This window comes from Oncorhynchus masou, chromosome 32, assembly GCF_036934945.1.
Source record: "Oncorhynchus masou masou isolate Uvic2021 chromosome 32, UVic_Omas_1.1, whole genome shotgun sequence".
Taxonomy (NCBI): domain Eukaryota; kingdom Metazoa; phylum Chordata; class Actinopteri; order Salmoniformes; family Salmonidae; genus Oncorhynchus; species Oncorhynchus masou.
Genome location: NC_088243.1, coordinates 39,155,430 through 39,181,113, shown reverse-complemented (window position 1 = coordinate 39,181,113; position 25,684 = coordinate 39,155,430). Strand labels below are relative to the sequence as shown.

At 41.9% G+C, this 25,684-nt stretch overlaps 2 protein-coding genes across 15 annotated transcripts in view; one reads left to right on the top strand and one right to left on the bottom strand.

The window, feature by feature from the left end:
* Positions 1-8,108: 8,108 nt before the first annotated feature.
* id2a (inhibitor of DNA binding 2a) lies at positions 8,109-10,041 on the top strand. 2 transcript variants are annotated; one of them, XM_064954119.1, is made up of 3 exons: positions 8,109-8,577; positions 8,838-8,903; positions 9,457-10,041. In XM_064954119.1, exons 1-2 carry the CDS (start codon positions 8,227-8,229, stop codon positions 8,892-8,894), a joined length of 408 nt encoding a protein of 135 aa, XP_064810191.1. In that variant the 5' UTR covers positions 8,109-8,226; the 3' UTR covers positions 8,895-8,903; positions 9,457-10,041. The 2 variants fall into 2 exon arrangements, with proteins under 2 accessions (XP_064810191.1, XP_064810190.1); XM_064954118.1 differs by having other exon boundaries at positions 8,110-8,577; positions 8,838-8,899.
* A 1,444-nt stretch (positions 10,042-11,485) lies between these two features.
* Positions 11,486-25,684, bottom strand: part of kidins220a (kinase D-interacting substrate 220a) — a 133,225-nt gene continuing 119,026 nt past the window's right edge. For 7 of the 13 annotated variants that reach the window (XM_064954105.1, XM_064954108.1, XM_064954106.1 and 4 more), the window contains 4 exons: positions 24,408-24,545; positions 18,257-18,355; positions 17,165-17,380; positions 11,486-13,394 (listed from right to left, as the gene is read on the bottom strand). In XM_064954105.1, the coding sequence (XP_064810177.1) occupies positions 12,348-13,394; positions 17,165-17,380; positions 18,257-18,355; positions 24,408-24,545 (1,500 nt within the window). In that variant the 3' untranslated portion in view covers positions 11,486-12,347. Of the gene's footprint in view, positions 13,395-17,164; positions 17,381-18,256; positions 18,356-24,407; positions 24,550-25,169; positions 25,342-25,684 lie in introns of those variants that run through there. The other 6 variants (XR_010453236.1, XR_010453237.1, XM_064954114.1 and 3 more) reach the window with 5 other exon arrangements.

The window sequence follows — 25,684 nt, the reverse complement described above, 5'->3', positions numbered from 1 at the left end:
CTGTTGCCTTGGCTACAGATTAACCTTTCGCTCAAAGGACAGGGGATGAAAAAAGAGAGGAGCACTCCAACCCTTTTCATCCCCCAGAAGTGCCAGCTGTGTGCCAGGCGAGCGGGGTGAGGAGGCGGGGTACAGGGGACACAAGGAGGCGGGTAGGAGTGGATCTCTCCAGCCTGGGCTTTCTGGCTGTGACACAGTGAGCTACTGGGCCTTTGTCTCCCCTCCAATCTGTCCACATCACCCCCGAGCATCCTGCCTGCCTGCCTGTTTTGGGCTGTCTGTTGCCTGCTGCAGCCTCTCACATACTGTACAGTGCCTTCAGAAAGTATTCATACTGCTTGATTTATTACACATTTTATTGTTACAGCCTGAATTAAAAATGGATTAAATTCATTCAAAATCACACCCATCAATATCCCATAATGACAAAGTAAGATTTTTTTTTTGTCTTTGCATATTTATTGAAAATGAAATGCAGATATATCTAATTCACATAAGTAGTCACACCCCTGAGTCAATACATGTTAGAATCACCTTTGGCAGTGATTACAGCTGTGAGTCTTTCTGGGTAAGTCTTTAAGAGCTTTGCACACCTGGATTGTGCAATATTGAGACATTATTATTTTAAAATTCTTAAAGATCTGTCAAGTTGGTTGTTCATCGTTGCGAGACAGCCATCTTCATGTTTTGAAGTCAAAACTGTAACTAAGCCACTAAGGAACATTCAATGTCATCTTGGTAAGCAACTCCAGTGTATATTTAGCCTTGTGTTTTTGGTTATTGTCCTGCTGAAAGGTGAATTTGTCTCCCAGTGTCTGTTGGAAAGTAGACTGAACCAGGTTTTCCTCTAGGATTTTGCCTGTGCTTAGCTCTATTACATTTGTTTATCATAAAAAATACTCCCTAGTCCTTGCCGATGACAAACATACACATAACATAATGCAGCCACCACCATGCTTAAAAATATAAAAAGTGATGTGTTGTATTTGCTCCAATCATAATGCTTTGTATTCAGAACATAAAGTTATTTTTTTCCATTTGTTTTGCAGTTTTACTTTAGTGACATATTGCAAACAGGATGCGTGTTTTGGAATATTTTTATTATTGTGGAGTAACTACCATGTTGTTGATCCATCCTCAGTTTTCACAGCCATTAAACTCTGTAACTGTTTTAAAGTCACCATTGGCCTCATGGTGAAATCCCTGAGTGGTGTCCTTCCTCTCCGGCAACTGAGTTAGGAAGGTCGCCTGTATTTCCGTAGTGAGTGGGTGTATTGATAAACCATCCAAAGTGTAATTAATAATTTCACCATGCTCAATGTCATTGTCTGCTTTTTTGTTTTTTTTACCCATCTACCAATAGGAGCCCTTCTTTGCGAGGCTTTGGAAAACCTCCCTGGTCTTTGTGGTTGAATCTGTGTTTGAAATTCACTACTCAACTGAGGGACCTTGCAGATAATTGCATGTGTGGGATACAGAGATGAGGTAGTCGTTTAAAAAAAATCACGTTAAACACCATTATTGCACACAGAGTGAGTCCATACAACTTATGTGACTTGTTAAGCTCTTTTTTACTCCTGAACTTATTTAGGCTTTCCATAGCAAAAGGTTTGAACAGTTATTGACTCAAGACTTTTCACCTTTTTATGAAGTGTGTAGACCAGTGACAAAAAAATGTATATCTCTATTTAAAAAATGTTTAATTCAGGCTTTAACACAATAAAATGTGGAAAAAGTCAAGAGGTGTGAATACTTTCTGAAGGCACTGTATCAATTGGGTGATCCGACAGAGACAGATGGGATGGCTAGAGGGAGGAAGCAGGGATTGGGACGGGACAGCACTCTGTTCCAAACCAGGGAGTGTTTGTCTGTCTGATTGGAGCTACTGTCGCGTCTCAGTCACTGTAGTAGGGTGACAGCCCAAACACTTGAGTTTTCTGTCTGTAGTCTAATTATCATTCTATCACACTATACATTTTACATACACTGAATACAAATATAAACACAACTTGCGACAATTTGTAAGATTTGACTGAGTTACAGTTGTAAGGAAATAAATTCATTAGGCCCTAATCTATGGATTTTACATGACTGGGAATACAAATGCACATCTGATCGTCAGATATACCTTAAAAAAAGGTAGGGGTGTGGATCAGAAAACCAGTCAGTATCTGGTGTGACCAACATTTGCCTCATGCAGTGTGACATCTCCTTCGCATAGAGTTGATCAGACTGTTGATTGTGGCCTGTGGAATGTTGTCCTACTCATCTTAAATGGCTGTGCGAAGTTGCTGATACTGACGGGAACTGCAACACACTGTTGTACATGTCGATCCAGAGCATCGCAAACATGCTCAATGGTCCCTGCGACATGGGGCCGTGCATTATCATGCTGAAACATACGTTGATGGCGGCAGATGAATGGTACGACAATGGTATGTGGCACCCCTTAGTGGATTTGGCTATTTCAGCCACACCCATTGATGGCAGGTGTATCAAATTGAGCACACAGCCATGCAATCTCCATAGACATGCATTGGCAGTAGAATGGCCCATATAAATTGTGTATAAATAGTCTATGCTCGGTAGCAACACTCACTACCGAGTTCCAAACTGCCTCTGGAAGCTACTTCAGCATAATAGGTTACCGTGGCTGAGTGGCCGCAAACAAGCCAAAGATCACCATGCGCAATGCCAAGCGTTGGCTGGAGTGGTGTAAAGCTTGCCACCATTGGACTCTGGAGCAGTGGAAACGCGTTCTCTGAAGTGATGAATCATGCTTCAACATCTGGCAGTCCGACAGACGAAACTGGGTTTGTTGGATGCCAGGAGAACACTACCTGCCCTAATGCATATTGCCAACTGTAAAGTTTGGTGGAGGAAGAATAAAGGTCTGGGGCTGTTTAATCATGGTTCGGGCTCGGCCCCTTAGTTCCAGTGAAGGGAAATCTTAAAGCTACAGCATACAATGCTATTCTAGACGATTCTGTGCTTCCAACTTTGTGGCAACAGTTTGGGGAAGGCCCTTTCCTGTTTCAGCATGACAATGCCCCCGAGCACAAAGCGAGATCTATAAATAAATGGTTTGTCGAGATCGGTGTGGAAGAACTTTACTGGTCTAAATCCCATCAAATACCTTTGGGATTAATTGGAAGGCCGACTGCGAGCCAACATCAGAGCCCGACCTCACTAATGCTCTTGTGGCTGAATCATCAAAAATTCCACATCTAGTAGAAAGCCTTCACAGAAGAGTGGAGGCTGTTATAGCAGCAAAGGTGGACTATTTCCATATTTATACCCATGATTTTGGAATGAGGTGTTCGACAAGCATGTGTCCACATACTTTTGTGGATCTCTGTGCATTCAAATTTCCATAGATTAAATGCAAATGTTTGCATTGTCCATAGGCTATGCCTGCCCATACCATAACCCCATCGCCACCATGGGGCACACAGCAAACCCACAGCTCACCCACACAACGTCATACACGTGGTATGCGGTTGTGAGGCCGGTTGGACGTACTGCCAAATTCTCTAAAAAGACATTGGAGGTGGCTTATGGTAGAGAAATGATCATTGTATTATCTGGCAACAGCTATGGTGTACATTCTTGCAGTCAGCATCCCAACTGCACACTCCCTCAAAACCTGAGATATCTGTGGCATTGTGTGACAAAACTGCACATTTTAAGTTTGCCTTTTATTGTGCCCAGCACAAGGTGCACCTGTGTAATGATCATGCTGTTCAATCAGTTTCTTGATATGACACACCTTTCAGGTGCATGGATTATCTTGGCAAAGGAGAAATGCCCACTAACAGGGATGTAAACTAATTTGTGCACAACATTTGAGAAATAAGCTTTTTGTTCATATGGAAATGTGTGTGATTTTTTATTTCAGCACATGAAAAAAAGTGACTGACACTTTACATGTTGCGTTGAATTTTTTTGTTCAGTTTATAGTGTTTTTGGATAGTAAATTAACTTTCATTTTGTCTAATATATTTGTAATATATTTTATATATATATATTTACACTGAGTGTAAAAAAAAAACATTAAGACCACCTTCCTAATATTGAGTCGAGTTGGCTGGATGTCCTTTGGGTGGTAGACTATTCTTGATACACATGGGAAACTTAGATATTTGTCTTGCCAATTCACCCTCTGAATGGCACACATATCCAATCCAGTCTCAATTGTCTCAAGGATTAGAAATCCTTATTTAACCTGTCTCCTCCACTTCATCTACACTGATTGAAGTGGATTTAACAAGTGACATCAATAAGGGATCATAGCCTTCACTTGGATTCACCTGGTCGTGTTGGTACACTCAAGTGTATAATATACATTTTCCTCACCTTTTCATGTGGATTATAATGTCCCGAATGCATGTGTGAGCTCCATGCTCTAGTCATTAGCAAAATAGCCCAGCTATCTGCATTTCAGTTATGCACCAAGTTGTTATAATGTAACAGACTGACTTCCGGTGACACCCTTTTCTTTCAAGACTAACAATAGGAAAACACGAAAGCCCCGCCCATGCAGTCGATGTTGCTACAAGAGTCGTGCGCCGCACGACAGGCGTGTGGTGCCCTCTCAATCGACAGCAAAGCACTATGCGGCACCCCTCTCAATCGACAACAAAGCATTACGCTTACATACCGAATACAGAGCGGACAGACATGTAAACTTCGCTGCAAACCGGTGCCCTTGGACTGGATGCTCTTCTTCAGTAAGCGAAAGGGAGGCAGAACTCGCTCAAACCGAAATTGAGAAATAATGTTGCATAGACTCAGTTCTTACCATAATCGGATGATGAGGATAATAGAAGGGATGAATTATAGGTTTTTGACAAAACGCGATATAGGTTTTAGATAAAAACGCGATATCGATGGAACTTTGTAGGCTGATGTTAAGATGTATTTTATTTGTTTTCTGAAACGCGTTTAGAGTAAGGTTTGTCTGCAAGTTTTTCTTCAAACTAAATAGGTTATAATAACCTATGTATTCCTGTATTATTAGCACTGCTAATAAATAGGCTAACAGATTATTTAAACCGGAGGCTGTCCGTTTTCTTTTACAACAAAACGCATAAATCTTACATTCTTGCGATGGGAATAACACGTATTTAATCAATAGTAGATAGACTAAACATAATCTGAAACAACAAATGGACACTATATCCGCACAATATTCATAGAATAAAATGTATAGGGAGAGTCAAATAGCGATCACTTTGTTGCACATGGTTGGCAGTCAGGGACGTGCAACTGCAGAAAACTGGATCAACAGTTTGAAGTAGGAGGCACAGACATTCTGACGCCGGCCTATGGGGCTCACTTCAACTAGTTGGCAGTTCTGCATTGTTTTCTGGACCTTATCTTTTCAACCTAAACTAAATCGTTTTGTGACCGGAAAAGTGGTTGAAGCTTCTATTTGTTAAAAAAGAAGAAGAATTTCGTTCTAGTTCAGTTCCCCTGAGAGGGTGGCAAATGTCATATGGTTGAGGAGGTAAAAGGATAGTTTAAAGTTATGTTGATATCAAGTTTCAAGAGTAAAAACTACCTGAAAGTATATCTCCTCTATTTGGGTAGGCTATTGACAATGCACTGAGCAAATCAATACTAGGTTAGAATAGTAAGACACAGGAAATAGTTTTTTTGCAACTATTTTTTAATTGAATTTATATAAGTTTTTATATTGTTTTTATTTTGCATATCAACCACAGAATGCTTTGAAAACCAAAATGTGTCCAAACTCCTCACTTGGTTATGCTGGCAGCCAGTCCCTTTCTTGTCTTGTTCTTTTCACAAACCGAAGATGGGAGACACTTTCCCAACTTCAATGTAATTTATGAAATGCTGAATCGATGCAGGTGTACGGGCCCCGGATTGCTGGAGGACAGAGGTGACGAATTAAACTCCGATCTCTCATGTTCTGTCCCGTTTATCAGCTGAGACCTCGTGCTGACTACAGCCCCCGGTCGCCATAGCAGCCGCCTGAGCGGCGCGTTGAGGACTGGTTGGAGGGCTGCTGTGAATGGGTGACGTCACGTAGCTGGCGCCAGAGAGTCTACTCTGCGGAGAGCATGAGCTCGCGGTGCTGTTCGGTAGGCCTATTGGCGCTCGCTTGGTGCCAATTCATCACTTGTCATGGATCAGTCAGGGTGTCATGTGAAATGTACACAGCTGTGAGAACGGAAAAAAAGAGGAGAGAAAATGGACAAATCCGATTGCACCAGATGTGAACATGACTGAATAGTGCAGTGTTGTGGAGAGATGGCAAGTTAGGCATTTCACTGTGCGTGTGCATGTGACAATAAAACTTGAACTTGAGTGCAAGAATTCCACATCTCGTCGGAAAATGCATAACGACTTGTTAAATATTCGACGTTGTCTCGTGGCTGCAAAAGCAAAACTGCATAATGTACGTAAATTGCTGCCCAAACATTTAATAGCCCTATTTTTATTCAAGTGTTGGCAATATCATTTTCAGAAATCTTTGGTGGTGTGAGGACGGCTATATCCATTGGTTTGTATAACATTTGTTATTGCACATGAGAGCTCAGTCTTGTACGCAGAGGACGGACTACTATCCAAACATCAGAATCAATTGCGCAGTACTTGCTAGGATTGCATTTGGTGTTGAAATGCATGTTCTGCTAGATTATATAGGCATATTGGTGGATATACAGCACTTTTCTCACAAATATCATTTTGGGTCGTTTTTGCAATATTTATTAAATTCGGAATATTATATCCCAAAACATAATTTTAGCAGCTGTGCACAAGGATAAGAAACACATTCTGATTCATTATAGAAATGTATACACTTCAGTAAACTACGCATTTTAATCCACAAATCGAAACGACCACCCGCTGCAGTCCACAACAGCCCCGGTGCAATTAGTTTGTGCCGCATCACTCCGCGAGCTTTGGAGCCCTGTGCCCGGCACCAGTTGAAGAATGCAACCGCATGTAGCCTCATTAATACAGAACAATGCTACTGTAGCCTAACATTTTTGCAACCAACGGATCTGTTGTTCAATCAGTGTTTTGCATTATTGCCATCCTGACGAAATGTGTTGTAGGTATTATTGAGGACCTTCAACACAGTGTCCATCCAGACGTCATCCAAGTGGCCTAATACACACTGTGACAGTGATCACATATGTCTCACAGTAATGTGCACAATCATACGCCCTCTTTTTTTAATTTCAAATATTCCCTATTATGCAGAATCCATCTTTCCCTACTGATCCAGTGTGTGAGCAAGCATGCCATATAGGCTCGGTCCGGAGCCTGCCGATTTAATGACCCATTCAAAGTTCAGTTTAATGACCCATTCAAAGTTCACATTTCTGTTATCAACATTTTATACATACTTGGTCCATGTATTCATTCAACATCTGATGGCATGTCCTGAGATTTGTAATGGACAATTCCTGCAATCAGAATTGCTTCGTCTTTAAAAATATAACATTCTTATAGGCTGTACATCACTTCAAATAAGAGATAATGGTCAAATTAATCACAAGGTTGTAGTGTTATGTTGACAGTGACGGAACGCGTGTGAGGGAGGAAGGAATGCGGGTGTGAGAGACAGCGAGCTCTTCTAATCGTGACTATAAACCACGATATTGTGACAATTAGAGCGTATCAGCCCCTTCACCTTTATAAATCCGGATGCATTTTTTCGCATTTTACACATGGATACAAATCATTATAATATGTTGTATTTTAGTATTCTTACGTTAAATCCTTCAGAAGAGCTTTGTTAACATTCCACCCTTTATTTTACATTCAATTAAAGTCAGCAGAAAAATGCACGCTAGAGCTTCACAAGCTCGTGATGCCAAATTACGAATCATCAGAAACAGGTAAGGGCTCAATTTTCCAAATTGCCCACCGGAGCTGAAGAGCTCTCACGGTGCCACCTTCAACATGCGTTTTCACTGGCTGAGAACACGGAAGAAAAAGGAGGAACCAGACTGTGAGGCAGTCTTAACCAATGGTAGGACACGAGGAGGGGGGATTGACGTAACCTATTCATCCAATCAGCACAAACAAAACCCCTGCGTTGCAAACCCAGCCTGCTGGCTATATAAGCGACAATGACAGCTTGGAAATCCAGTCCGTTCGCTCACCGACCCGTCTGCGAAGGAACAGAAAGAATACTAAAACCAACCTCTCAACGAAAGCACTGAACGTCTCGCACCAAGTCTCAACATGAAAGCAATAAGCCCAGTAAGATCTTTCCGGAAAAACAGCGCGAATCTGTCTGAACATAGTCTGGGAATCTCTCGGAGCAAGACTCCGGTGGATGATCCATTAAGCCTGCTTTACAACATGAACGACTGCTACTCCAAGCTGAAGGAGCTGGTGCCCAGCATCCCTCAAAACAAAAACGTGAGCAAGATGGAAATCCTGCAGCATGTCATCGACTATATTCTGGACCTGCAGATCGCACTTGATTCCAATGTCGCAATAACGAGCCTCCATCACCCGCGACCGGGGCAAGCGACATCCAGGACTCCCCTGACAACTCTCAATACAGATATCAGCATCTTGTCATTACAGGTAAGGATATTGTCTGAAATATCAGAAGAATATAAACAAAGATGCTACATTTGCTTGGGTCTATTTTACCTATTGGCCTGCGCATTTTGAGTGCGTTTACTATGCGCAATTGTGGTCTATTGTGAAATTACACCATTTGGTTTACAAAAGGCATGTTATCCATGATCAACATTGCGAGGGTAGGCATTTTTGAGTGCGATCTCAATAATGCCATGTATTTGACTGCGGCGGTGCTAATGAATATATGTTTTGTTTTTCAGTCTCCGGAGTTCCCATCAGAGCTGATAACAGATGACAGCAGGAATCTTCATCGTTAACGCGGGTAGGTACGTTTTGTTCTCTACCCTGTCTGCTATAATGTCCGGGGTTTGTTTGTCTATTTGCCCACAGCCTGTTGTGGCAGAATTCAACGAAATTGAAAAGTCGGTGCATATTTCTGACATTAGGCTAATCATTATCTCATTGTTAATTTGTTCACTATTTGAACGGAATGCATTGCAAACATTTTTGCTATACAGTATAGGCAAATTCTTTGTAATTGTGTTATAACGCAGCAACGCTCGTCTGTAATATAACATAAATGGGTGTCTGGATTATTACTAGATATCTACACATAATTGGTGCAAGAAGAGGCTAAGCCCATCTGAACTGCAATTTCGGTGGATTCTCTCCCAGATAGTAGGCTGAAGTTGAATGAGAAAGTGCCCTATGCTGCGCTTGTGTGTGTGTGTGTGTGTGTACATCTGGAGCCCAGGGTTTGCTCAGTATTTGAGTGTTTGGTTAAATGTTAAAACTGCGGCTTCCTCCCTGGCGCCAGTCTGTCCGGATCTCTGCCCTGTTTGCAGTTTCTAAACACGCCTCTTTCTCAATCTTTTGCAGGTGTTTGGTTAAGACACAAAACACACAGGACCTGGGAACCGGACTTTTCCCCCCTACATTTTTGTCCTCGGGTTCTGGATTTTCTTCAATTGAATCAAGAGACTTTGCTTATAAAGGACAATCTATGTGATGTGTTTTCAGTTCGGACACTCATATTATTTATCTTAAGACTTGTTTTGGTCCTTTCTTGAAATGGAAGGCGGGCTATACTCCCTACACGGGGAGAAAAACAAATAAGAGTGTCACAAGGATTTCCTCTTATCGCCCATGAAGTCTTCGCTTTTTCTCCGGAATTGGAGAGTGAATAGAAGGCAACTTGGTTAGTTACTGTATATAGTTTAGTCTGTCTTGTCAGAATTGTTACTCTTCTTCGCACATGGACTGGACGTTGTAAAAAAAAAAATCACACAAAAAAAAACGAACGCGAGAAACCTTGTGCACTCTTGAGTTTTATCTTGTATAGTTGCAGGAATTGCACATTTCTGCAAAAGTGTAATGCTGTACTTAATTATGCTGAAACTTTTTATAAAAGTAATAATGTAAATTGTAACGTTTTTATACAAAAAAATAAACAAATCAAATGCATTATTTGAGCATGTCTCCCAGCTGTATGGCAACTTGTAGCCTATAGACAGACGTTATTGAGATTGGAATTACAAAAGGTAACGTGACACAATGTTTTGGCTGAAAATGGTTCTGCACTGCTAGGTTGTCATGATTATCTACAATCCCAAAATGAGTTTCAAATCCCAGCCCATGCGGTGGTAATGAAGTCATTGCAGTGGGAATGTCAATCTTTCATGACAGTTGTGTCAACTGAATGATTAAATGTAAAGAATGGTGAGAAATTGTTGTGTCATTTCTTAGGGGCTATACAAGCTATACCATTCTCATTGACTTAAGTTCATAATTTACAGTGACATTGCTCAAATTCACACAACGCTCTCTAGTTTGCCTCTTCAATTCCTGAACATCTTGAGTGTTCAGGAATTGAGACCTAATTCTACCTCAACAGGCACTGATTGGGTAAACTCCCAGGGTGTAGGCATATAGGAGACTGGGAATAAATGTGATTGTCTCACCTGTGCGCAATCACAGAACCTCTCTTATTGACAATAAGATTCTGCATTAATCTGCGACTCACAAAGCTGTTAACTTCTGAAAAGAAACACTTCAAAACCAATTGTCATTTTTAAATGGCCTGCCAGTGCAGATCGACATACTATTTTGTAGAAAAGAAACCCCGACCCATAGTGCTACATTTCAGGATGTCTGTGTCATGACAATCAATATGAAAATAATTATAAAACGCATGTGTTCGTTTTGGCTGACCGTGCAATGACAACAGTAAGGTGAACTACCTGGATACTGCTTGAGGCGCAAGCCTAAACTACAGCAGCACATTATTCCACATTTACAGGTAGAATGACAAAGCACAGGCTCACCATTTCCCCACAAATTGGAAAGCTTAAGTTCCTTTACACAGGAGTATACTCAACTGTGCCCAACATACGAAGGGAAGTGCTTAGAATCGTCTGAAATTGATTGGCCACGGTATCATGTATATTATGTCATAACCAATTTGGCCTCCTTACCTTTTCCCCACAAGTGAAAGTTCATGCCCACTGATCAGTGATGCTGGGATGTCGTCTTTGGCCTAATGTGGGTTTGTATGGAGAATCTGCCACCTACTGGTGAAAATAAAGTCTAGCTGACACCAGCTGATGCAATTATGTTTTAACCCTTTCTATATGGCAGGGTTTTCCTAAGTCAGTCCTGGGGCCTCCCCTGGGTGCAAGTTTAGTTTCTTTCCCTAGCACTACAGTTGATTCAAAATGTGTATTGCTAGGGCAAAAACCACAGCGTGAACCCAGGGGAGGCCCCAGGACCCGACTTTGGGAAATTAATGAGATTTTTGAACAACAAACAAGTCTATTTTGAGCTCATAGGAAAAGTAGAGTTCAAGGGATGGGAAGCATGTTATGAACTGTTATACTTTATGCAGGAAGTTCAAAAAAGAAAATGCATCTGACAGCCAAGATGTTTATTTTTTTCACAAAAAACATGGTTTCACATTGCACTCTGAAAAAGGCTCAGACCCTGAGACATATCAGTAGTGCATGGAACACACTTTTTCATACCACAGAAACAGTAGTTTACCACACTGTTCATAGATTTTAAATCTATAATTACAGCACAAAACAGCAGATTGTTTGGAAAAAAATACCTTTCAGTCACATATGAATTCACAGCAATACTACACCAATTAACTCATGTTTGAACATGGCACATTTTCATTGGTAGCCTACTTGATAACTACAATTGAGGAAAATGTAGTTTAAGCACAAAGCCAATTCTGATTTTTCAGTAACCTATAATGAAGTACAGTATACAACACCACACCAAAACACAACATTCATACGGATCCACAATCACATCACTCCACAATTCACTAGCCTTTTCCAACAGCAAAAACGAACATGACAGCACAACACCTAACTGAATTACAGGGGCATTTAAATTGGACTTATTCCATATTAGTCTGACGTCATTATTAACTTTCAAATTATTTCACAAAATGTATCCTGAGTTCTTGATGTACTTTTGCTTTGTCTACAAGCCAGGACATTCATTTATCAACCCACATTATTTAATATTTTTATGGTTGGCAAACAAGGTGATCTCCTTCGTTTTAACCCATGCTTATTTTGGTTGAATGCTGTAACATTTTCTCTCAAATTGTCTAACAACCTTCAGTATTTAAAACATTTATTTGCAGATTAATAGGCCTGTTTTTATTGGCATCTAAATCAATGTAACAGATTTGTAAGGACCTTTATTTTTCAGAAGCACATCAAGCAACGTCTACGGGATCTCAAATGCCTGGACACTCACAGGACACTCTCCCTCTCATCCTCCAGAATAATGGCATCAGGGGCCCCTGTGCGTCCCTCGAGGGCCCCCCCGGTGCTCAGGGCCCTCTTAAGGATGATCCCACGCAGGTTCTGGTTGTGGACGGGCCCCGTGGTTGAGGTAGTACTGGACCCTGGGGTGGAGCTCTCTTTGTCTTGGCTGGTGTTGGTGGTGGCAGCATTGTTGCTGTTGTTGTTGAGTGTGGTGGTGCTGGAGGCGTGGTTGAGGTTGCTCATGGACAAGCTGGCGGGGAACCAGGTTTCGTCGGGGCTGGAGGCCATTAGGCTGCCCTCGGACGGGGCCTCGGAGCAGATGGACATGCGGGCGATGGTGGAATCCTCAAGTCCACTCAGACTGCTGGACAGCAGGCCCCTCTTCTTTACCAGACCTTCTAGCTCCAGCTCTATCAGGTCTGCTTTATTAACCTCTTCAGCTTCCTCTAGGGAGTGGTCCGAGGAGCTCTCACCAGACCTCAGCCCAGAGTCAGACGAGTCCTTCTTGTCCTGGACAATGTCGGATGTCGCTTGGGCGCCCCCCTCCTTCCCTTCTTCCTGGAGCAGAGGGGTGTTGTCTGACTCCTCCCGCCCTGACTCCTCGTCACTGGGGACTTTGTGGTATCGAGGCCCTGCTCCCTTCACCTTGGAGCCCCCTGCTCTGGAGGAGCTGGAATACATCTTCTCGTCCTCTTCGCTGATGGGGTCCAGGGGGGCATCTGTATCGACCGCATCCGTAGCTTTAGCCCCTCGCTTGGTGGAGAAAGAGGGCTTACGTCCCTCCTGCTCGGCCCCGTCTTTGGCCTTTTCCTCTGGGTCTCGGGCTTCTCGGCTCTGGAGGAACTGGCCCGGGTGGGGCTGGACGGGCTTCTCTCCCCCGCTTCCGGCCACGTCCAGCTGGGTCATCTGGGTGATGTACTCACGGTAGGCGTCACGGTACTCTGCCTGCTGCTTGTCCGTCAGCTTGCAGATATCGTTGGACGACTCCTGGGAGTTGAGGCTAGACATGCTGGGGGTGCGGTGGGTGGCCGCCTGGGGGAGGGGTGGGGAGAAGAGGGGAACATGCGGTATAAAGGTTTTTGTTATGGTTGAGGGGGGAACGGGATGCACCATGCACGTTATTGGTTTGGGTAAAATAGCACAATCTCATGGGGTTTGTGGTCATGGTGGTGCGGTTTGAATTTACAAGCAAACAGCACTGCAAGCCATCAATGAACTAATAATGACAGGAGAAAACTGACAGCCATACTAGAGAAGAAGTTTATGTTTGCGTATATGTTTGCATGTTGGCGGTTGAACAGAGAGGGCAAAAATAACAGCTTTTCTAACACCTTGCCTTGCCTTTTGGTGGTGTGAGTCTGCATGTGTGTTTGTGATCCGCCACATCAACTTCCTCAACCAGGGGAGGTCAAAACTGCCGTGATCTCACCCAAATCCACATGCTATTTTAGCTCTGATGAGTTCAATGACTGATTGTGTAAGTGTATACAGTGCCTAGTGAAAGTCTACACACCCATTGCACAGTTCACATTTTTGCTGCCTTAAATGTTTATGTAAAATGGGATGAAACTGGATATTTTCCCTACAGATCGACACAACCTGCTCCACATTTTCAAAATAAACTGACTTTCAACGTGGCATCATCATAGGATGCCACCTTTCCAACAAGTCAGTCTGTCAAATTTCCGCCCAGCTAGAGCTGCCCCGTTCAACTGTAAGTGCTATTATTTTGAAGTGGAAATGTCCAGAAGCAACAATGGCTCAGCCTTGAAGTGGTAGGCCACACAAGCTCACAGGACATGACCACCGAGTGCTGAAAATAAAGCATTTTGGTCATACAGTGTAATCTTTCAAAAAAGCTGCGGTAGCAAGGATTATCCACACATACTGAGCAGCTCATGTTATAGACAGAAGCATGCTACATGGCAGACCAATCCGAACTCATCTCACGGCATGTCCAGCACACCCATTATCTCAGTCAATCATGGCTAGTGGGAAGGTTCCTGTCTAAACCAACTAGGCTCATAATTTAACAATTGTATTCGTATTTACAGTTGGCATACACATTTGTTATTAAAGCACATGAAAGTTCACATGTTCCAGAAGGCATTTCTACCAAAGAAACGCATGTTGATAAAAAATGTAAACATTGAAATGCCTCTCCTGTGAAGTAGTGACATACGCCTAGCTACTTGAAACGAGTCACAAATAAAGATTTATTGATTGTATATATCGTCACACCTCAAATCAATACTTGGAAGCACCTTTGGTAGTCATTACAACTGTAAATACTTTTTGAATAAGATTCTACCAACCTTACAACTCTTATTGCAACATAATCCATTGTTTTTGTCAAAATTGCTCAACACCGTACAATTGGTTGGGAATCATTGATGGACAGCAATATTCAAACCTTGTCTCTGATTTTCAAGCAGATTAAATCCAGGACTGAGAGTGGCCCATTCAGGAACACAAAATACCTCTTGAAGTCATTCTGGTGTGTCTAAGGCATTCAAATGTGTGCAATCTCTGAAAAATAAAAAACACACTATCCCAGCTTTTTACCTTTGCAGTTGGCATACACGTTTGTTATTAAAGCACATTTGTTATTAAATATTTATTTTGATCCTGACAAACTCCCCAATCCCTAAAAGTGACAAGCATACACATAACATGATGCTGCTACCACAATACTTGAAAATACAAAATGGATCAACAAGATTACATTCACTCCACATTGCCGGCCTGTTTGACAAAGTAAAAAGAAGGAAAGCTGTATTATAAGAATCTACTTCAAATCCTCCATTCAGTTTGCAACAATGCCGTTAAGTAATACTGCAAGACAACACAGCAAATATATTACGTTTTGGGCCTAAATTAAAAACTATAGGTTGGGGTCAAATCCAATCCAACACATAGTGAAACCCTCTGTATTGTGGTGGCAGCATTATGTTATGGGTATGCTTGTCACCGGCAGGGACTGGTGAGTATGTCAGGATCAAAAGAAATATGAAAATCAGCAAAGACCAGGTAAAAAGTTACAGGAAAACCTGCCATAGTCTTCTAAAACCTAAGCGTCGGATAGAGATTTATTTACACAAATACCCAACAAGGACACACCAGAATGGCTTTCCAAGACGTGTTGAGTGTTCCTAAGTGGTAGAGTCTTAGTCCTGACTTAAATTTGCTTGAAAATCAGAGAAAAGGTTTGAATATTGCTCGACATCAAATGGTTCCCATTAAAAGTTACTGATATTGAGCAATTTTGACAAAAACAATGGATATACAGTATAACGTTAGCCATGGATATCTGCAAACGTGTTTATACTGCTCTCAACAACATTGCTCCTCAGAATTCAGCAGGCCATATCAACAAAGATCACTGCAAAAAAAGTCGTGATGGACTACTTTCCTGCACAAGGTCAGTGTGAACTGGAGTGACTTGACAAAAATGGGTCAAACAAGCTGTAGCTAGCTACAAGTCAAATGGATAAAGACACACTGTCGTGAAGCGTTAATCCATGTATACGGTTAAGAGTCTAGCTGCATTTTCAGATATCGTACGTTTCAAATTTGATCAGAAAGTCATTTTCAGTATAAGTTATGTTCGCTAGCTAACATTGAACCGAGTTGGTTAGCTTTATCTACCTGCAGATTCATACACCAGTACTGTGGCTATTGGTTGGAATTATGGTTCATTGTTTAGCTAGCTAACTATATGTCTAACAAAAGACTCCACTTCGCAAGATAATTGTTCAATTTACCCATCAAGTAAGCCAGGTGTGTCTGTGGGTGATTACGGCCATCTATTACATTTCATGAACATGTGTACATGAGGGGGGGGGGGGTATAGCATTTCTTTCACATGACCCATCAAAGTATCTGGGTAAGCGTCATCTAATAATTATAAAATTATTAGATGACGGACACTTTCAAAGTCAGATTAGGATATAGGCCGAGGACTGTATTTTGAAACTGTATTTTTACTTGTAGTATTTCCTTAATGTAGGTTACTACTTCCACCGCTTTTGGTCTTGAAATCTTTGGTTGTTTACTACACTACTCACTCTGTTTAAAGAGGTGGGTGGGGCTAAGGCTTAAGAGGGTGTGAACAATGCTGAATGGGTGTAGACAAAGACGAGCTCTCCAGTACGTGTACTAAAACATTTTCTCAAAAGTGGGGTTGCAAATTTATCAACGTTCAAAGCAGAACTACTTTCCCATTGCTCCTCAACTGCCGTGTATGATGTACCATTTGAAGCTCTGAGTCTCTACTTTTATCTCATGCAACAACAAAAAAACACAATTTCAAATTTTGTTACACAAGACCGAATTGAGGTGGTTGGTGACATTTTTTATTTTAAACATTTTCTATAATTTTACTTTAACTTTGAAAATGTGGAGTAGGTTGTGCAGATCTGTAGTAAAAAAATAAATAATAATAATTGTATCGTTTAAAAAATAATAATAATAATTTCAAGACGGTAAAATAAAAAAGACTGCAGGGGGTGTTTAGACTTTCACTAGCAACTGTGCTTGCATATTTGACTGCTTACATGTCTGCTTTAAGGGTATTTGGATGGCTTTGTATGTTTGTGTATTTTTGTGGGTATGTGAATGTGTTTATCTGTTCTCATGAGTAGAAGACAGGACCTGAGTCTGTGTATGTACTGCAGGTGCATATGAACGTGTGTTGCAGTGTGTGTGTGTACGTGAGTGTACCGTATTTCTCAATGAGTGTCTGTGTGTACGAGTGTACGTGCAGATGTGTATACAAGTGGGTGTGTGTTTATTCAACTCACCACGGGCCAGTGCTGAGTGGGTCTCGGGGGCTCCTCCAGACCCAGGCCTGCGTTACTCAGCTCCTCGAAGCTGAGGTTGAAGCTGTAGCTGCCCACCTCGTGGGGAGCTCCCTGGTGCCTGGCCGTCTCCACGTTGACTACGCTGCTGCCCTGCTCGCTGGCCGCATGAGACTCATCCTGCAGGGCCTGGCTCTCTCCGTGACGCTGCTCCATCACCTGGGAGAGGGGACTGTTAGAGAGAGAAGCATACAGCCAGCCATGTGCAGAGCAAACATGTCACCACAAGGTATACATAGACTCAACATAGGAAATATCTACACCTGCAGAGCCAATATACAGTATAAACACTAGCCATGAAACCAACATACAACTACAAACTCTATAGAACAACACACAACCAATGGGAATAGATTCAGCACACAATACATCACCATCATCTTAATACTGTAGACTTTTAACACAAAGTCAGTAATAGTATTTTAGTTCAATAGATGGTGAGTATATCTGATGTCAACTCTATAGGGCCTATATGCATACAGTAGTGGTCCGGTCTCCACATCAGATGGCTTGGGAAGTGCTCAGAGGGAAAAATGCAATTTATTGTAAAACCTTGCAGCTATTCAGAGTCAGACTCCTCGACTGCATGGAGACTGGCTGACTGCAGCTCCCACTGACAATAACCTTCCTTCATCTAAATCTCAGCCATCTTGGACCAGATGGCTCGCTGGCTGGCCACGTTCTGGCAACACAACATTCGTTTGTGGAAGGAGGCACAAACGGACATCTGATCAACGCAAGCTACATGTGTTCCTGATTCCAGCCCCCCGAGCGAGCGGAGCAGACTGCAGACGTTCTCGTAATACGGATTATAAAACCCTCGGATGTCTCCAGAGAAGGCTCAAGATGTATTACAAGATGCCCTGATTTTTTAAATTTTTTTTTAGAAGACAATAAAACAACACACAAAACACAAATTCGGTGAATAAAAAAAAGAAACAATAATAAATCAGGAAATCGATATTAATGTACACATCAAATAAATAGAAGGAGGATATCGAGTATTTAAAAGCAGAGATGGAGGCCTTGTCTTACCATGCCTCTGAAGAGTTGCCAGTCCCCAAAGTTCATGTTCATCTCTTTCTTCAGCTCTTCCAGGTTGCATTGAGACAGCACCCGGCCATTCACATTGGCCTAACACGGAGAGAGGGAGAGACATGATCACGACTGATCAAATACATGCACATTGGGCCAGTTCGGCCACAGATAAAACCTAATCCTGGACTAAAAAGCACTATCAATGGAGATTCTCCATCAAGCTTGATTTTTATTCAAGGATTAGGCTTAATCTGTGTCCGGGAATCTGCCCCGTACTGTATAAATTAGGGCGTAAGTGTGCGTGAATTGAGTAAAGTAGGCCCATATGTACAGTTCCAGTCAAAAGTTTGGACACACCCAATCATTTAAGGGTTTTTCTTTATTTTGACTATTTTTTCACATTGTAGAATAATAGTGGAGACATCAAACATATAATAACACATATGGAATCATGAAGTAACCAAAACAGTGTTAAACAAATCTAAATAGATTTTATATTTGAGATTCTTAAAAGTTGCCACCCTTTGTCTTCATGACAGCTTTGCACACTCTTGACATTCTCTCAACCAGCTTCATCTGGAATGCTTTTCCTACAGTCTTGAATGAGTTCACACATATGCTGAGAGAGGCAGAGGCTGCTTGTTGGCTGCTTTTCCTTTGCTCTACAGTCCAAACAATCTCAATTGGTTTGAGGTTAGGTCATTGTGGAGGCCAGGTCATCTGATGCAGCACTCCATCACTCTCCTTCTTGGTCAAATAGCCCTTACACAACCTGGAGGTGTGCTATGGGTTATTGTCCTATTGAAAAAAAAATGATAGTCCCACTAAACGCAAACCAGATGGGATGGCGTATTGCTGCAGAATGCTGTGACCATGCTGGTTAAGTGTGCCTTGAATTCTAAAGATATCACCAGCAAAGCACCCCCACACCATCACGCCACCTCCTCCATGCTTCACGGTTGGAACCACACATACGGAGATCATCCGTTCACCTATTCTGCGTCTCACAAAGACACAGCGGTTGGAACCAAAAACCAAAAATGTGGACTCATTACACCAAAGGACAGATTTCCACCGGTCTAGCATCCATTGAGCATGTTTCTTTGCCCAAGCAAGTCCCTTCTTCTTATTGCTGTCCTTTAGTAGTGGTTTCTTTGCAGCAATTCAACCACGAAGGCCTGATTCATGCAGTCTCCTGTGAACAGTTGATGCTGAGATGTGTCTGTTACTTGAACTCTGTGAAGCATTTATTTGGGCTGGTAACGCTAATGAACTTATCCTCTGCAGCAGAGGTAACTTTGGGTCTTCCTTTCCTGTGGCGGTCCTCATGAGAGCCAGTTTCATCATAGTGCTTGATGGTTTTTGCGACTGCACTTGAAGAAACGTTCAAAGTTCTTGAGATTTTCCGCATTGACTGACCTTCATGTCTTAATCTCTTTGCTTATCTGAGCTTTTCTTACCATAATATGGACTTGGTCTTTTACCAAAAAGGGCTATCTTCTGTATACCAACCCTAACCTGTCACAACACAACTGATTGGCTCAAACGCATTAAGAAGGAAAGAAATTCCACAAATGAACTTACCAATGCACACCTGTTAATTGAAATACATTCCAAGTGACTACCTCATGAAGCTGGTTGAGAGAATGCCAAGAGTGTGCAAAGCTATCATCCATGCAAAGGGTGGCTACTACCTTCCAATGGTATATAGTAGTCCTGGGCCACATTTCCAAACATGAGCTTGTATGAACTCTACATTGCTATACTTTCCTCAGGAAACAAATGTGTCCCCGGTTCTGCACCTCACAAAACAATAAATCATTTTACAAATGTCTCACTTAAAGTGTTGTTAGGTGGGCCGACTGGGGTCTAGAGCAGTGGTTCTTCAAACATTCAACCTCCAGCTGCATACCCCCTCTTGCACCAGGGTCAGCACACTCTCAAATGTTGTTTTTAACCATCATTGTAAGCCTGCACACACACCCCCTACCTCTTTTTCAATTTTCGCCTAAAATGACGTACCCAAATCTAACTGCCTGTAGCTCAGGCTCTGAAGCAAGGATATGCATATTCTTTGTACCATTTGAAAGGAAACACTTTGAAGTTTATTGAAATGTGAAAGGAATGTAGGAGAATATAACACAATATATCTGGTAAAAGATAATACAAAGAAAAATAACAACAGTTCTTTTGTATTTTGTTTGTACCATCATCTTTGAAATGCAAGTGAAAGGCCATAATGTATTATTCCAGCCCAGGTGCAATTTAGATATTGGCCACTAGATGGCAGCTGTGCACGCAAAGTAAACTGTGCACGCAAAGTTTTAGTCCAATGAACCATTACATTTCTGTTCAAAATATTGTATCAAGACTGCCCAAAGTCCGCCTAATTTGTGTAGTAATAACTTTCATGTTCAAATCTGTGCACTCTCCTCAAACAATAGCATGGTATTCTTTCACTGTAATAGCTACTGTAAATTGGACTGTGCAGTTAGATTAACAAGAATTTAAGCTTTCTGCCAATGTCAGATATGTCTATGTCCTGAGAAATATTCTTGTTACTTACAACGTCATGCTATTCGCATTAGCCTATGTTAGCTCAACTGTCCCATAAGAATAAGTGTGAGTTTTTGTCACAACATAGCTCGCGGGAAGTGACAAAGAGTTCTTATAGGACCAGGGCACAACTAATAATAATCAATAATTTTGCTCTTTATTTAGCCATCTTACAGAAAAACATTTATTTGTTCCTCAAAAATTGTGAATAACTCACCACAGGTTAATGAGAAGGGTGTGCTTGAAAGGATGTACATAAATCTGCAATGTTGGGTTGTATTGGAGAGAGTCTCAGTCTTAAATAATTTTCTACACAATCTACTTTCACATAGGTACGTGGTTGAAAAGGGCATCAATGTCTTAACAGCGATTTGCCAAGGCAGGATACTCTGAGCGCAGCCCTATCCAGAAATCTGGCAGTGGCTTCTGATTAAATTCAATTGTCACAGAACCGCTTGTTGCAATTTCGATGAGGCTCTCTTGTTCAGATATCAATATGTGGACTGGGGCAGGGCACGAAAGGAATAATGAATCCAGTTGTTTGTGTCGTCCGTTTCGGGAAAGTACCTGCATAATTGCTCACCCAGCTCCCTCAGATGCATCGCTATATCACATTTGACATTGTCTGTAAGCTTGAGTTCATTTGCACACAAAACAAATAATACAATGATGGAAAGACCTGCGTGTTGTCCTTGTTAATACAGACAGAAAAGAGCTCCAACTTCTTAATCATAGCCTCAATTTTGTCCTGAACATTGAATATAGTTTCGGAGAATCCCTGTGATTCAGATCATTCAGGCGAGAAAAAACATCATCCAGATAGGCAAGCGTGTGAGAAACCCATCATCATGAAAGCGGTCAGACAAGTGAAAATTATGGTCAGTAATGAAAATTTTAAGCTTGTTTCTCAATTTAAAAAAAATAATTGCCCCTTGATAACCAGAGCACTATGTTGTAAAAGTGTTACATGGTCGGTTGCTGCCCATATCATTGCATAATTCAGAAAATACATGAGAGTTCAGGGGCCTTGCTTTAACAAAGTTAACCATTTTCACTGTAGTGTCCAAATTCCCTTGGCAGCAAGAGCCTCTCGGTGGATGCTGCAATGTACCCAAGTGGCGTTGGGAGCAACTGCTTACACTTGCGTTACCACTCCACTACGTCTCCCTGTCATGGCTTTGCGCCATTAGTACAGATACCAACACATCTTGACCACCAAAGTCCATTTGATGTCACAAAGCTGTCCAGTACGTAAAAAATATCCTCTCATGTTGTCCTGGTTTCTAGTGGTTTGCAGAAGAAGATGTCTTCCTTAATTGACCCACCCCCATAAACGTAATGGACATATACCAGGAGCTGTGCCATGCCCGCCATGTCTGTTGACTCATCCAGCTGTAACGCATATAATTCACTGGCTTGTATGCGAAGAAGTAATTGTTTAAAAACATCTCCTGCCATGTCACTGATGCGTCGTAAAACAGTGTTGTTTGATGAAGGCATTGTCGGTATAGTTTTTTGGGCCTTTTCCCCCAGCATTGTCCCAGCCATATCCACGGCAGCAGGAGGAATTAAGTCCTCCACAATAGTATGGGGCTTGCCTGTCCTAGCCACTCAGTAGCTCACCATATAAGATACTTCTAGCTCCTTCTTATTAATGGTATATGTTGCTTTTATACATGTATTACTACTCGAAAGTCATCTTTATTCTCGCTCCAAAAACTCCCATGGCTTATTTTTTAAATTTACAACTGCGACCTGGCCAAGCAGTGCAAATCAAACAACAACACAGGGTTACACATGGAATAAACAAACATACATTCAACAACACAATAAAAAAAGTATTTAAACAGTTTGTGCAAATGAGGTAAGATAAGCGAGGTAAGGCAATAAATAGGCCATTCGTGGTAAAATAATTACAATTTAGCAATGAAACATTTGACATTGTGTTATTTCGCTAAATACCAGATGGTATAATTTAATTTGTGGCAGTGAAACGGAGGCTACTCAGGCGAGAAAAAAACCTCACCCAAATGTGTAGCCCCATTGGAAAATGTACTGTTTGAAAATGTGAAGTAAAAAATGTGAATCACATTTTTATTTGGCGTACCCCGTCGGCATTGTTACGCGTCACACAGTTTGGGAAGACCTGGTCTAGAGGAATTGATATATTGCCTAGACATTAATGACATCCTGTCTAAATGGACTGGAAGCTCAATGCAGACCAGGCCATATAAAGCCTACTCAGATCATTATTAAAAGGCCCAGTGCAGTAAAAAAAATGTGTTTTAAAGTATGTGGATACCCCTTCAATTTTGTCGATACGGCTATTTCAGCCACATCCATTGCGGACAGGTGTGATGGAGCTTTGGCCTGCCTAGTGACATCATCCGACGGTAAATAAGAATAAGTTCCAAACCTCTCTACCAATAACAGCTAGCTTTCAGTTTTCCCCTCCCCACTCCAACCATTCCCAGACAGTCCTAGCAAAAAATCTTGCTTGAGAAATTGCTCTTTGCTAAGAAGCGATTGTTGTTTCTTTTTGACCATTTTAATTGAAAACAATCACAGTACAGTATGGAATTGTTAACCAGAAATGATTTAATATTGAGATAAAAACAGCTGCATATTAACTTTAATACAGACAGAAATTAAACCCTTGGGTGTTGATCAATATGCATACTACCATGCTCCACACTCTCATGCTGCAAGTTTGTTCTCTGAGGCCTTGAGTACATATAAATTTACATTTGAAAAGCAATACGCACTCCCATGCTACTGCATTAACTTTGAACAATACAAACTAAACAAGATAACTACATAAAGCAAACGTGAGCTTGTAACTTCATAATTATCAGCTAGCTATATGTGAATCCTATTAATCTAGCCAGCCAGCTAGTTTTACATGTAAAAGTGACCTAAAACGAATGTTGTTAGGTCAGTAGCTGGCTAACGTTAGCTACAAATTCTTCATGGGTAGCTAGCGAGCAGCTAATTCTTTGTTAGCCAGCCTCTGGTCTATGCACACTACAGTGGATATTCTAGGCAGTTAAACATGCCAAAATTAACACAGTATGTATTTATTAACGTATCAACATAAAATATTGTATTCAGGTAACATATGCGATGCGAGTGGGCAACATTTCATTCCAAAGTCGGAGTTTTATTTTTACAGGGACAGTGCACATTAATCAACGTTTCAGTAAAAGTGCCGGTTTTAGCCTTGATGATTTTCTCTCACCTCAGCTCAAAACCCGATGGCATTCAAGAAATGTTGAGATGTATTTTATGTGGTTGCGTCATATTACGTTCATATTTCAGTTGAATCGGAGCATGCTTTGAAAAGTACGCATCTGAGAATTGGCCTCTGTTCTGCATACTTTGATTTGGACTCATGCTCCAACTCTTCCGTTCTGACGCAAATTGCATTATGAGATACGCACCTTGTGTGAAATGGACATACTGACATGACTGATATTGAATCTTTTGAATCAACTTTATTGACAGAAGTGTTGTATAAGCAAACGTAGGAGGCCGAGTGTGTGTATATGAGGGTTGTGTGTGTGTGTATCTGTGTGTGTATAGCAGGCCTCACCTTCTTGATGGTGGCGGTGTACTGGGCCAGCATGCTAGGGTCCATGCCGTCGATGTGTATGACGCGTTCACACACCACGTCCGTGTTCAGAGAGCTGAGGAGTACCACAGGGGCGCCTGGTACCCCGGAGCCAGAACCCTGTCCACACACACACACAGGGAGACAGACAGAGACAGTCAGAATCACCATTTGACTAAGTAGTGTAGCATGGATAATTTACAACCACTGCAACGACTCATACGGTTAGAGCAATGCTTCACAGCGCAGCGTAGCGTTACAACCACCACAGCGTAGCGTTACAACCACCACAGCTAGGTTAATATGGACGAAGGTTAACACTGGAGTATCTTATTCACTGCAGCCAGGAACACTAGTCCCTTTTTCACAGCATGGCACAAAGACAAAAGAGCAAGCAACACCAAAATGCAATTATCTTTGTTAGTGCAAGCACCTGTGAGGTAACAATAGAAGAGCATTGTAACTAAAGTGGCACCAGATGTGCAATATGGGCTCTGTTGGGGGTCTTTATGTTAATCTGAACACTGTAGATGGTAGTGCAGTATTCAATGTACACACATGAGCCGTGTGTGTGTGCACGTCTCCCCCTCATATAAGCTAGAAGAGTAGCCAATATCCTCGCCCCCCTAATGATCTCGAACCAGAGACTCCCAGCTAGCCTGACATGCCACCCACTAGCAGTGAAACAAAACACAACAACCACCCTCCTCCCTCCCCCCGCTCTCTCTTTCTCTCTATTAATACCACTAGGACATGGTTTCAGACTGAGCTACAACAAAACAACAGCTTTGTCGACATGGGCGAGAAGGCGGCGAGGCTTAGAAGACGTCTGTGCTTGCTCTCTCGCTGCGAGTGCTTGTTAGAGAAAATAAGCTGTAGACGTCTTAACAGTGCCGAGCAGAACGGGGGGGTCTCTCTGTGAAAGGAGGCAGAGGGTGAAGGTCAGTTAGGGAGGTTAGCTACTGTACACAGACAGTGCTGAAGGAGTGTAGCGTACTGCTGTATCAGCTGCACTCTGCACTAATATTGTGTGCGTGTGTGTGTGTGTGTGTGTGTGTGTGTGTGTGTGTGTGTGTGTGTGTGTGTGTGTGTGTGTGGCTATAGCAGTCAAGACTTGCTGTAGCACACTAATCTGCATGTCTGCTAATGCAAAGGAACATGTATCAAAGGAACATAGACAACTTTACCTGTTAAGTTTTATAGACATGTCTTGTGTCAGTTTGATTAGCATGCCCCTGAAGCCTTTTTCATTAAAAGCA